Source organism: Stegastes partitus, unplaced genomic scaffold (assembly GCF_000690725.1).
Source record: "Stegastes partitus isolate 25-593 unplaced genomic scaffold, Stegastes_partitus-1.0.2 Scaffold1426, whole genome shotgun sequence".
In the NCBI taxonomy this organism is placed as follows: Eukaryota; Metazoa; Chordata; class Actinopteri; family Pomacentridae; genus Stegastes; species Stegastes partitus.
Window position 1 is genome coordinate 116730 of NW_007579157.1, and position 14320 is coordinate 131049.

The 14320-nt window shown below is 42.2% G+C and overlaps 1 protein-coding gene across 1 annotated transcript in view; it reads left to right on the forward strand.

Moving 5' to 3' along the window:
• faf1 (Fas (TNFRSF6) associated factor 1) overlaps positions 1-14320 on the forward strand; it is a 71525-nt gene that overhangs the window by 35478 nt on the left and 21727 nt on the right. The window contains exons 9-15 of the mRNA XM_008299504.1: positions 81-176; positions 300-423; positions 512-575; positions 675-756; positions 8660-8814; positions 13654-13790; positions 13882-13970. Coding sequence (XP_008297726.1) covers positions 81-176; positions 300-423; positions 512-575; positions 675-756; positions 8660-8814; positions 13654-13790; positions 13882-13970 — 747 coding nt within the window. The remainder of the gene's footprint in view (positions 1-80; positions 177-299; positions 424-511; positions 576-674; positions 757-8659; positions 8815-13653; positions 13791-13881; positions 13971-14320) is intronic.

Sequence of the window (14320 nt, forward strand, 5' to 3'; positions counted from 1 at the left end):
GATCACACCTATCTGCTTGGCTTTGCTTAGTAGACAAGACATGACGTTAATCTCTCTTTTTATATGTCTCCTGTTTGCAGATGACACTAGCTCTCTCCGGGATTAGCTACCCCTGCCATCACCTCAGTGTTTGTCGAAGGTCCTCACCAGCCAACGCCCAGGAACCCACAGAAGAGGTATACAGCCACCACACGGTCTTCAGAGCTGTAGATTACTTCCCCCAAGGGCCACGGTGTATAAGCTAACTCATCAAATGTGCTAAATACATAATTGAAATCATGACTAATGTGTATTTACAGTGCGCAGATGTCCATATGATCAGCGACAGCGAGGGCGACGATTTTGAAGATGCGTCAGAATTCGGCGTGGACGATTCGGAGATGTTCGGGATGGGCTCCTCAAGCTGTCGGAAATCACCTATGAGTAAGGCCCTTTATTAAAGTTAGTCCAGTTGTAGCCGTAGCATTAAACTCTAGGAACAAAGCTGAAGTTGTGTTTGTTCCTCTCGCAGTGCCAGAGAACAGTGAGAACGAAGCTGATGCCTTACTTCACTTTACTGCCGAATTTTCTTCAAGGTGAGCTGTGTGTTGGTCGCTGATTCTAAAAAAGAAAAACAACAACTTTGAAATCACACAAAGCTGAGAGGTAACAGTGTGTTTGTGTTTGTTTTGTAGGTATGGAGAGACCCACCCGATGTTCTTCATCGGGTCTTTGGAGGCAGCATCTCAAGAGGCCTTCTACGGCAAAGCCAGAGATGTACGTGAGCTATTGGGCTGTTTAGGGGCCTTGTGGGAACTTTTTTATTTCACTGAGATACAGTAGTGAGTAAAGAAAAAAATCTGTCTTTGTGCTTTTATATCAGTTTTAATTTTGACTAAAGTCACGAGGTGCTGATGGTAACACTGACGTCATGTCGTCTAGTCACTGCTCTTTTTTTTCTGAGCAGTTTTCTTTGCTTAAGATAACACGGAGAAGGAACACAAACTGAGCAGGATATTATTCATTCTCTATCTGTCATGGGAGACACTGCATTCCTCAGCTGGTGGGAATTTAAAACACAGTGGTCAGTGCTATAGCTAGTTTCTGTCTTAGACTTTTCCAGGCTGCAAAAAAAGGAATCGTTTATTATGTTAGTTTAGGAACAACACACATATGTTGTAAAAACTGAATATAATAGTGTGTGGTAACTTAGATTATCACCGCTAAGTTTGTGTTACTTACACGGTTACCTGATCTTACCGATAAACGCTGCTTTAAATGCAGGAAACACTGTCTAAACTAAATTCCAGCATTTATAATAGAGGTCAGGCGATGAGAAGTTTCTAAATACAATCTGTGCAAAGCTTCCAAAAACCCTACAAATTTTAAAAAATAAAGGGGAACCGTCGGAATAATGTGCCAGACACAACTGAATAAGAGAAACTGCATAAATTTATCCAACAGGGATATTGTTGACGTTTACAGAACACACAAGGGTTGACAAAAAAAACAAAAAAAAAACTTCTAGCCTACTTTCCATTCAGGCTAAAGCAGCCCTTCGTTGTATCTGATGATTTAAGTTGCGGTCTGTTTTCTTATAGTGTTTTGTCGCCACATTGATATAATTTCATCAAAACCACCATCAAATTTTCACCCTGACAGCTGAGGCTTTATTTTTAGCTGTCCACTTTCTCTCTCTCTCCCTCCACCCCCCCAACTTGTTTTTCAGCTTTTGTCCTTTTAAGGATGCTTGTATCAACTGACAGCTTGTGTGGATTACAGCCTTATTAGACTGTGAGGACACAGCAAGATGTTAGGGGGGTTCAGATCACCAGGCGCAAAAAAAAAGAGGGAGGGCGAAATGGATGATAGTTGGGGTGCAGTGTGAAGAGCGTGGTCCGGAAAGAGAGGGAAAAGTGCAAAAGAGAGCGAGAGAGAGGGAGTTGGACGAAGAAAGCATTGAGGGAAAATGCTGGGAGGAAGAAGAGCATGTGAATTTGTGGGACGAGAGATGCTGAGAGTGTGAAGTAAACAGAGATGTAAAAAACCTAAAGAGAAGCTTGGCGTCTTGCCTGCTTCCCAACTGATCTCCTCTCCTAAGCCAGCGCAATATGGCTGATGTCTCTCTGGTGTTCACACACTCCGTACTGTACCGCTGTGCTCTACGGAGCGCCGGGGCGAAATAGTATTCATTTTCACTGTATTTTGTTTTATTCTGGGTGAGCTTGATTTAGCCTGCCAACTGTGCCGTGGTTAAAATGGCTTTAAAGAAGCTGGATATGCGCAAAGATGTTGCCTGAAAACAGAAGCTATTTGATCTGTTCAGTGTTTGTCCTGTTTTGTCGCGAGCATGCGAGACGGCAGGCCAAAACATGCTGCTTTTCATGGTGTCATTACACAGTAGCATATGTGCACAATTACACCAGCCCTTCTTCCATCTACCCAGCCATCCCTTGCTTTGCTCTTTGCTGCCATTTGAAATCTAGTTTTTGTGTCCTCATCGTAGGAAAAAAAAGGCCCACTTCATTAAGGGGATATTAGAATAGGGCAGATTTGACTGAAGGGGGACTCCTCAGTGGGTTTATAAACAGAGGAATCAGTCTCACTCTCTCATAGCCTGGGAGAGGCTAATCACTAAGCAAAACACTACATTTGATGAAGTGTTTCTGAAGGTGTGTGTTGGGGGGGACTGTTGAGATAGACTCAATCCATCCTTAATGAAAATGCTTTGGGCTGCAGAGCTGAGCTGAGCTGAGCTGAACCCTCTTGGGGATCAGTGGTTAGTCAGAGCGTACAGAGAGATAGGCCACCCATCACTAACCACGATCCTCGCTAAATCCCCATCAACGCAGTGGTTAATCACTCTAACCCCGCTCTCCTTCGCCTTCCACTCCTCTCTCTCCTTGTCTGCCACACACAAAGACACATCAAAATTCATAGCCTTGCTGGAGAGGGGAGTTCAGGGATTTATCGCCGCCAAGTATCCGCTTTAAAACCCACCAATAGCCTCGCGGAGTCAAGAGGAAGGAGCACCGGTCAATCAGAGCGGCATATAGACGCGTGGGTGTCTATCACATCTGGAGCTAGAAATCACGAGCAGCTCGGATGAGTTATTGACTGCATGAGAAATGATTAATGTCGTGCATAAATCTGTGGATAAAACAACATTTACATTTAGCAGCTTATCCTAATATACAAGTTGGAATCGATTAATATGTTGTTATTTTTTTAAACCAAGTTAGGATGACCGATATTTGAAGCTGATGTGCATTAAATCTTATATATTAGCAGCAGGGTGATAGTGGACATCCTGTCATTCATAACTAGACTTCTAAAAAAATGAAGTATGTAAAATAGGAGCAGAAGTGATGGCGTCACATGACCCTATGACGCTCTCGTCTGTTTACACTGAGATCAATAACCGTTTGTCTTCTCTCCTCCTGCAGCTATGCCTTCTAGTTTTCTCTGTTTTCCTACTCTTGTGCCGTTTTATTACCCTTTGAGAGGCATTTCTGGAAGCATTATTAGTTATTGTTCTCCAGACACTGTAACCTGTGGCTGCCTCGCTAGCCGTTAGCTTAGCCTTGGCTCCTGTGAAAGCAGCTAATTTCAGGATGATGGCGGTGCTTCCTGTGTAGTGTTTGCAGTCTGTAGATTGCTCATGTTAATCTTACTATACAAAGGCGTCACAGTGCTTCAGCGAGCGTTAGCAACAGACCTGACAGCAAACCTTTCAGTGGTAACCTTAGCCTAGCACCGTCAGCAAAATAAGCTCCAGTGACACGGACACCAAAAAGTGAATTATTTGGGCACTTTCAGTTTAGTGGAGCTGCTTCAGTCTGAACAGCAGCTTATATTACTCAAAAAAAAGTGCATTTAATTCGTTTGCATCACCGATAATCGCAAAAAAGCTCAGTATGATAGGCCCTGATTATCTGTCTATCCCTAATCAGCAGATGATCAGGGGCTTCACAGCTAAAAGATACAGTACAATCTGTTAAATATTGGAACAGTTGCACATCTTTTGTCCTCGAGCTTCAGCACATTCAGCTGAAGTAGAATAGGTGCTACGTTAAAGTGCCACGTCTCAGCCTAAACTCGAGTGGATTCATGCCAATATTGACAGAACTGTGCGTGGAATATCCTCCTTTAACACATAAAAATGAGCTGGACTTGTCCGTCACTGTGAGGAATAAAGAGGTGACTGTGCAAATGAAGAAGGTAATAAGTGAATAATAAAGTCAAACACAAATAAGTGACTTTAGAAATATCTCAGAGGATTTATAACCGTATGCAAACTCCTGTTAAGTTAGTAAAACAGAAAGACCAGATCGGAGTTCAAGACTACGTTGAAAAAGAAACCAGTAGAGGTGTGTAATAATGTTTTATTGACTGACTGAGCAAAAGAAACCTCTGTCGAGATGATGGAAATAGAAAAGTGTGGAGAAAAAAGGAGTAACTCATGAGCACACTACAGTAAAACTGAAGTAAAGGTCTGGCAGAGCAAAATTAGGAAAGACTCAAAGAGTTTGGTTAAATTTATGGATCAAACGCTTAAAATCGTCATTAGGAAGGAAACCCAATGATTGTGTTTGACTTTGTGTGTATATTTCCAATTACTTTAAGCTTAAATTAAGCTTTGAGCACAATACTTTAAAAGACCTGTGAGTGTCACACTGTTATTTTCTTTGTTTACATTTATCGTCACACAGAAATGTGAAATAAAGCCGCAGAAATGGCTGCCAGATGTACCAGTGGGATGGAGAATGCTGTCCTACTTCATCCCAGCTTAATTTAACACTTATCCGCGGGCCTGAGGTCACCAAACCTCACAGAAGTCTTTGTCACTGTGCTCCTTTACTCCTTTTAAAGGAAAACAATATCTAGATTTGGCGGATGCTAAATTTGATATGACTTGCATGAAATCAGGAGCAAAAAAAAAGTGCTATAGACATCCCTTCTTAAATATAGTAAGTAGAGATGGGTGATTAGTTTTAGGCATGCATCTGCTTGTTGGTGTCTGTGTTCACCAGTGTGTAGAGAGCGCTTTATTTTGAAATATTTTCTACCCTGAACCTGTCCTTCCTTTCATTTGTAACTTCCTGTTTATGCCTCTATCTCATTCCCTGATCTACCCTGGCTCTGTTAAACATATTGTATTTGTTATTAAAAGTCTTGATGTGGTACAAATATCCACTGAAAAGAGGCGATCGATGCCACTTCAGTTCCCCTAAAGGAGCATCAAATTAAAAACAAATCCAGCCTGTGTGACTTGTCACATACATATGATTTCTCTGCTTATGCTGCTGCTTCAGATAGATGTTAGAAAGTGTTGCATGGGTCTTGTTGTCCTGCGATATGAGAACAATATCATGCGGTATTTTGGTTTTATTAACGTAAGCCTTCCCTTCAGCGCAGACTTCCTTCACCAGCTGCGAGTGTGACTTTGTGTGCAGTGACACTCGGTGTTTGGGGGTGCGGGGTGGGATTAGTTCGGTTGCTTTGTGGGATTTTTTAGCAGTAAGTAGCGCCTGTACTGTGGGCACTGTATTTTTCATTCCATTTTGAAATAGGCACCATAAGGGCATGTAAATAAAATGGTGAGAGTCAATATCGTACACCAGGGAGTAAATCTGGAGTGATTTTAGACACAGCCTGTAATACAGCAAGCCTGCATGGAAGAGAAAAAAAAAAAAGTAATTTCACTCACTGTTAGACTCTCACTTATTTGGGGTACATTTATTATCTTTCCTCTGTGGAGATTGAGATCATAGCAGTCTCAAGTTAATACTCAGAGGCTTGCTTCAGCTCCTAAAAGACTTCATTTTAACTTACTGTCGGTTGTTTCTCATTATAATTAAATGTTTGTATTAGCTGTTTAACTATAATTAGAATAAAAATATGACAAATATCGCACAGGGCATCAATTTAAAGAGCACATTTTCTCCACAGTGTTTCTGCTGCTGGGTTTCTACGTGGATGTTTGTGAGATAATCCACTCTGGGCAGTGGAGTGAAAAATGCAGGGGCTCAGTGGCTTTTGTGTCCTGTTATATGTTTTTTAAAGGGACATATGGCTCACAGTGGATTATCCTTCCAAATGTAAGAACGTTTGTGCAAATCTGTTAAAGTTGCTGTTTTCATTCAGACTTAAAAGCAATGAGATGGTGCAGTGAAATCTGTTGAGGAGGATGTTTCAGAGAATGTTGTTAGATAGTTTGAGAGAATGCCACAAATAGATAAGGTAAATTAAATGCTAGTTATTATTAATAATATTTAAATGGTAAAAGTTGCACCCAGACCTCAAGACTTTTTTTTGTACGGCATTTGGTCAATATCGAGAGCAGACCTCAATATGAAAGTGTTGGATCTCTAACTTTCTTCATCCTTTGACGAGTTTAACAGTAAGCAGCAGCACCTAAAAAGCTCCTAATCTGCTTTTTGGGTTCCTCCTTTCCTTCAGTTTATTAGAAATGTGCTGCAGCAATGTACAGTATGAAAAAAATAAGATGTTTTTTTATAATCATTAAGCATGCAAAGACCGCCAGTGTTGAATTTTAAAACTTAAAATGAGCGTAATATCTGCTCATTAGTTCAAAGAACAGGGGATGATCTGAGGATAAAGGATGTGAATGAATTTATATTATAGTTCTAGTCAAACTAACCAGATGTAGGCTGCAGGTAGAACATCTGGGCCTTCAAGCCCTGACTGTTTGTTTTGTTTTTTTTGGTCAAATGTTCATTTTAATCACAGTTTTTCCACCAAAATAATTCCTCCCCGTCGCTACTGTGAGGAAACGCTGAAGCCTCATCCTTCCCTTTGCTCTGCCCGATGTGATTTTAATTGGTTTAAAGAAATACAAACGAGCCAGAGCATTTTTTTATTTATTTATTTTAGCAGCTAAGCAAGACGACTGTGGTGCCGGTGTGGCAGGAATTTAAGGCCGCAGTGTAATCCAATCCATAGTATAACTGTTTTAGATGCAGATTTTTCCAGAGGCCACGTTTAAATATTGATTTCCAGGCAGTGATATTTTTAATGTTTATTTTTAAATGTGCTGATTTTTCTCCATCAATCTGCCCTCCCCTCCCTCCCTCCCCGTGTAAGACGAGCATTGATTATACGGAGGCTCAAGTGCGAGCGCTATTCTCCTGTGTGAAACCTTTAGCCTCTGTCTGGCACACAAAGCGAGCTCAGATTTAGGTGAACAGGTGTGACGGAGGGGCTATGGGGTCACTATCTCGCTCAGGTCGGACCTAGTAATTTAGCTGAACCGAGGGATTTGCTCCTCCCCGCTAAGAAAGGCGACACAAAGGATCTCACTTGAAAGCGGAGAGGGAACAGAGGGGTACGGACAGTTTAACTAAGATGAAGGAGTTCAGTTGGCCAAAATGCCCACTTTGATTAGTCTTTACACTTGCTCTAATTGAGCATGCATGTGTGTGAGTATGAGTCCTCCACTTGTGGGTACAGAGTTAAGTTTGTGCAACTGTGCATGTGAGTTGGGACGTCAGTTTTCGAGTGTGTATCAGGTTTTTTTTTTTTTTCCCTTTTTCTTTTTCTCCCCCCTTCATGTTGTAAAACTCTCCCTCTCTCCTCGCACTCATTCCTCTCTCAAGACTGAATTTGCTTGTCTTCTCAGCGTGAGTGTTTAATCTTTTCAGGCTGTTGAATCGGCCCAGTGAATGAGTCCCCGGCTCCTTCTCTCTAGGAGCCCTGGAGATTATTCTAAAGCACTAATCGTTGAGCAAACACAGCAGTGCTCTCCCATTCCTATTCTACATGGGCCACAGTATAGCACAACTTCTTCTTTCACTCCCCCCGCCTCACGTTTTCTACGCCCTGTGTAGATTTTTTGCTTTTTGGCGCACGTAGCCTAGATTACTGTTCCTGAGAAACAGACCCCCTTAACTCCCCCCCAGCTACAGCCGTGGTTAGAAATGAACTAAGCGGAGAGTTTTTCTTAGTTGGTCTTTTATAGCAAGAGAAGTGACATGTAATTTAAAGAGCATTATTTCCAACATTGTCCCCTGGAACCTTTTATGTTTGTGGGTGTGTTTGTTTTTTAATTAGATTGTCAGTAGGGAGAATCTACCAGGCTTATATGATGGTGTCAATATCCTTGGATTTGGAGCTTCGTCAATATTGTCTGGCCCTGCCGCTACTAACCTGAACAGGCTGCTGGCATTTGGTGTAAAATAAATAGAGTGATTTGTCTGTTTTGTTTTCTCCATATATTCGTCGCCTCCAAGAGAAGTTTTATTTACACCGCTCTCCATTTGATTTTGCGTGGTATTTGCTTTTTTTGCCAGTTATGGCCCGGCTGTGGTCTGCAGGAGTCATGCTAGCTCTGCACCCGGTGGTCTCTCATGTCATTTTACGTTTCATGTAATGTGGAAGTGTCTCTCCGGTGAAGAAAGCTCCCACGACGGATCTGAGGGGCAGTGTGTTTTTTAAGATTTCATCCTGTCATTTCAGAGACAGAACTTGTAATCCAAGTTAAATCAAAAAAAAAAAAAAGTTGCTTTCCACAAATTTAGCTCAAGCTTTGCACCCGACGGCCAACTATACTTCTTGTTTCAGTTAACAGTGAGGAAACGGCAAACAAAGCATCCGTAGCCCTTTTTCACACGCCAAGACAAATGGTACAATTTCTCACATCTCTTCCTTTCCTCCGCAGAGAAAGCTGCTCGCCATCTACCTCCACAATGACGACAGTGTTCTCAGCAACGTCTTCTGCTCCCAGATGATGTGCGCCGACTCCATTGTCTCCTACCTGAGCCAGAACTTCATCACATGGGCCTGGGACGTCACAAAAGAAGCTAACAAAGCCAGGTGCAGTATAATTATTTTATGCTCCGCAGAGTCGCTCCGCTGCACGCTGCTTTGAATTAAAAACACTGCTCAGTTTAATTCTGCTGATTTAACGTAGTTCAGTTCTTTTTGAAAGTTAAGTGTAAATCCCATAGCGCTGAATTTCTTAAAGTTTGACTTAAATTAAAAAATGTATTGCAAACATTTTACGACACGTTCATGGGATGGATGCAATAAGTTAAAATGCTGCTGCAACAAGTGTAGATTAAACTTAGGTAATGTTCTTCAGTTGCATTTTTTTCGTCCACCCGTGTTGAGTTGCACTGCAGTACGAGGGTTTTCGGTAAATGTAGCACAGAGTAGTTTTCTGTACTTTTATTTTGAAGCCACAGCAGATGACCTTTGAGTGATCACACAGGCTTTGAAGAGGTTAATAAATCTAATATTTAAATATATAATTGTGCACGCCGCATAAATAATTATCCATGTCTCAGTAACTCGTGAATTTTGTTAATGTAGTGGTGTTAAATGCATACATATATTGCTTTGATAATCAGCGAAAGCGATGGCCAAACCTTTGGTATCCGATTTGTTAGAATTCAGTTTTATTAGGCTGCAAACGCCGAATTAATTCTCCGTACATCCGATCATGCTATACTTATTACAGCATGTTGCCAACTGTAAAGTTTAGTAGTGCAGTGACTAAACCTCTAAGCCCCAGACTGCATGCTTAATCCCTGTGTTTTATTTATATACTATCTGGAGGATCGGGCGGACTATTTGCATAAATACTAAAGTGTGTCTAATAGAGAGGATGTCTGAATGTATTTCAGCAGGAGAGCAGCGTGAGCGCGAGCTGAGGGGCGAACGGTCCGCAAATCAGCCCGGAGCATGCTGCTGTCCTGTATCACTGGTTTTAAATAGCTCTCCTAGAAAAGGTTAAAGCGGTTTTAATCGGTGGATTACTCCAACCGTCCGACTGCACTCCTGAACTAATGTTTAGGCTCAACAGAAAAGTTTAGAATGATAGCAGCTTCTGATAAGATAATGTTCAACCAACAAACTACATTAAGTTAGAGAACTTAACCTTCCCTCAACAATCAGAGGTATTTTTAAATAACAAGTCCAAACGGCCGGCAAGAAGAACCAAGGAAAGGGGCTTAAAATCCTGAACCCAAGGTGAAGAAAAAGTACGTTATCAAGCTAATTTCAACATGAATGTAGTTTAAGATGAACTAACTCAGAAATTTGAGTTTAAATTGCACATAGTGTTATGCTGATATTAATTTATCAACTTAAACTATTCAATTAATGTTTGCAACTGAACTTCTTTTTAAAAAAAAATCTTTTAATCATGCATTTAATTAAGTGGTAGAAATAGAATTACTCTTTAGGTTTACTGTTGCATTGGTTTTTTTGTTTTTTAATTGGAAGTCAGAAACACAGGACTCGGACAAAGGATGAAAATGAGATAATTCGTTACGCCGTTTCAGTGCGGACAGGAAACATTTAGAAAATAATCTAAGAAACGCTATTGTAGACGGAACCTCATTTGACACATGAACGGCATTTTAAAATCCATTTGACATGTCCTTAATTGCTGGCATTCAGCTCTCACTCCATTGCCCACAGCCTGTATCTCTGTCTTCCCATTCTCTGTGCAGCTTCATTCTCTTTTTGAAGCTTGGAGGTTGCATGCTAACAAAAGGCGTTGTGTTTGCATGGTGAGGCCCCTGATTGGGCAATCTTGACTAAGCTGTCTGAATAGAGGGTCAGTGGGAGATGAAGGACTCCCTCTGAGTCCAAACATCTCTATCTCCCCCATTTATCCTGAGAGTCTAAGCGTAGCTCCAGCGCGCTGTGTTTGTAATAAACTGGTCTGTGTAGCGCCTGTTTATTACTCTGGTCCCCCTGACTAGGACGGATGTCACTCGCCTGCTCGTGAAATTCAGTTTTCAGGGTCTGATAGGAGACCACATGTCCTACAGGTGCTTATTAGCATCGTAGCCAGAGCAAGCCTCCCTTCGTCTTTACACTACATCTCTTCCTTTCCTCGTCTCCTCCCTGATCTTTCTTTATTTCCCTGCTGTTTATTTCACCACCTCAGCTCTCCCTCTCTCGCCGCTCTCCCCTGAACCTCCAGAGTTAAGCCTGCCCTCTGGTAGCAGCCATTTAAGAAAGACTCGCACCCTGACCTCACCCCTCCATTATTTCTTTTAAGGAAATTCCCTCCTTCCTTCATTCCGCTCTCCTTTTCTCCCTCTCATTGGTCTCCTTTGCTTTTTGCCCCAGCTGGGCCTTTTTATTGCACATTAAAAGGGAGGCAACATCTGGAGCTTTTCATCACACACAGCTAGTCACAGCTTTGCTGCTAACGCATGCATGCACATGTGCACACTAACTCGCTCACACATACACTGCTGCTCCGCATTCTCACGCTCTCTGGTTGATCCAAAGTGACTGGTGATTGGCATCAGTCACACAGGCTGTTAGAAAGGTATCCTGATTGTGTGTGTGTGTGTGTGTGAGATAAACCTGCTGATATTGGAATGTGCCTGTTGCTTAGCTCGGTGTATTCTCACAGGCCTCCCAGTTAAATGATTAATTATGCATAAATGCAGTGCTGGTGATTGGATGCCAGTGTAATTGTCGCTCATGGGAAATGGATCTGATATATCGTGCGGGCTGTGCACCGTCATCGCACAAGGTAAATATTGAAACTATCGGTAAATAAACACATTGAAAGTAGATTATTTGTGTTATGTGTGCGTTATGCCTCCTCCGATGTATTATATTCCACACTAACATGTCTGTGCAAGCACTCTGAACAAAGTAAGCTAAGGTGACTTTACGTTTATGCAAATTCTTTTTGTAGACATTTAGACAGATCGACAGCGTGCGAGGACCTCTAATGTGAACACCTGTGCAATGCAATGCAGTCTGGTACGACGGCAATATAGGTCATCCTGTTGTTAATTAATCTGCAAATGCCCTTAAAGTATAAACTGCTGAAGGCGGGTACGAAGCAACGTGCAAACCTGCTCCGCACACTTGACTTCTCCTCTTGACATACGCGTACCTGAAAACATAACTGGTTTAGAGCGAGAACAAAATGTCACTTTCAAATCAAAACATGTCCATGTTCACTCTGAAACAAAGTGTGTATGACACAGTGAGCCATCGGAGCATCCGGTTCCCAGACCGCTTCCGTACAGGTGGCTGGCAAAAACATTCCCTGCAGTGCTACTGTACTGGCCTGACTCATCAGCTGCTCAGCGGAGCAAATGTCAGGCCCAACCAGTCGACTCGCATCTTCACGCTGCGCCCTGACGTGACGAAACGCGAGCTGACAGTCCGGGGAAACATTAACTATTTTAGCTGTCTGGATGTGCAGTGAGAAATGGAGATGGGATGGGTGACAAATTAGAAGCTGTCAGTCACATTAGCCACCGAAGCGGAGCCTCATCGCAGTTACAAGTTGCATGCAGGTGTTTTATCTCTACATTAAGTTGGCCTGAAGGTTTTCAGAGGCCGCGGGTCCGATGTGGACGAGGCTACATTCTTTACCATGTTATATTATGGCTGGATGGGACTGCTGAACTGTTCACCTCAGTTCCTGGAGAAGCTTGACTTCCTCCTGCCCTCAGTGTTGCGTCCATACTTGTTCTTTGGGTAATTCACAAGTTCTTCATATCCTGGTTGCACCTTTGGTCTCGTTCTGAGTGACAGTGGATACATGGCAGGTTGTGCGCGGCCCTTTTTTGTTGTTGTTGTGATAATGATTTTGGTTATGGCGGACTGACTTTGTTGGTTTTTGAGATAGAAACCTCGCTCTTGTGCTTGACGGGAGATTTGAGATTGGGTTACCCTTCAAGTTAGTGTCCATTGTTCCCTGGCCTTTCATTACAGGTTAGAGTTTCCTTGTGGGCTATTGTTATGGTCTCGCTGAGTCGAGGTCTGAACGGGGACAAATGTCAGAGCAAAATGATCTGTGAGATTTAGGGGGACCCAACTTTTTCATTGCAAGACGTGGGTCACTCAGAGTTCAGCATTTGGGAAAGTTTTGCCCGAATGATGTTCCAGAGCTTTTCTTATTTTTGATCTTTCACTCTAGTGTCCATATTTTTTCTCTTTTTTTTTAAAGCTTGCACTGGAGTGATTATTGCTTTAAAAATTACCACAGTGAGCTCAAGTACGCAATTTCACAGTTTGAAAAGTCTGCAAGTGGCTCGCTCAGCTTTGGCTTCGTCTTTTAATGAGTTACACCCCCTCTCAGGCAGCGGCATCCCTTCTATCCAGCTTCTTTCTCTGACCCGCTGTCCCTCCACCCATTCCATTACTTCTCTATTTTACCAGCCAGTTATTAAAGTAGATCTTATTAAAAGGCAGGAGAAAAAAAAAAAGCTAATCTATATTTGCATTCAGTCTATAGCAATTCATTAATATTATGACATTTACAGGGAGCTTGGCGAGGCCCCGGCTGCCTGCTACCCTTTTCCCTCTCTGAAATGTTAATTTAAAAAGTTCTGTCTTTGTAATGGAATAAGAAATCCTCTCTTGCCCTATCAATTCTGGGAGCCTGGTGGGGAATACTAATTCGTCCGTGGCTCCAATTGAGATAGCATGTCACTCTGATGGAATAAGAAAATGCAGAATTGGTTTTAAAGTCCTTAATGCCACGAGTTGCGTGTTTCTCTTTTTCCGCGGCGATCTGAGACGCGTTTGTTTTCGTTTGTGGTAAAGATATTTGTATGCATGCTTTATTGTAGTACTGGCTTTTGTGCGTGTTTGTGTCTGGTTTATGGTTCATGTGTTGTGTTAAATATACTGAAGAAGACATTTCTTTTCTTTATCTTCCAGACTACTCACCATGTGCACGAGGCACTTTGGCAGCGTGGTGACACAAACTATACGGACGTACAAGACAGACCAGTTCCCTCTGCTCCTTATAGTCATGGGCAAACGCACATCCAATGAAGTTCTAAATGTTATTCAAGGTACTTATCACTTTATTATCCTTATGACTAACTGTGTTGTCGAGATATACGGTATTTCTCTGTAATTACATTCTGATTCGTTTTCCTCCAGGCAATACGACAGTGGACGAGCTGATGATGAGGTTAATGGGAGCGATGGAGATCTTCACAGCACAACAGCAAGAGGACATCAAAGACGAGGTGAGGCTTGAGTGGAACCAGGAGTCCTGTGACTGCAGGAGACAAGAGTGTCGAGATTCTTACAGAAAATGCTTTAGATTGTTGGTGAAAGTGACTACCTGCGGTTTGCTCAAGCGCGATGGAACTTCAACCTTTGAAATACAAGAATGTGTTCGTCTCCATAATGGGAACTTCAGTGGCTGGAAGAAGCAATAATATCGTGTTTCCATGTAACAGAGTTTGACGACAGCACAGAAAGTTGTGCTCCTGTTGAACAGATTAGCCACAGAAGTTAACCTAATAGTAATATCTCAAGCAAGAACTCTAGTGTACATTGTCAGAGGTGGTTAAACATCAGACATTTAGGCGTT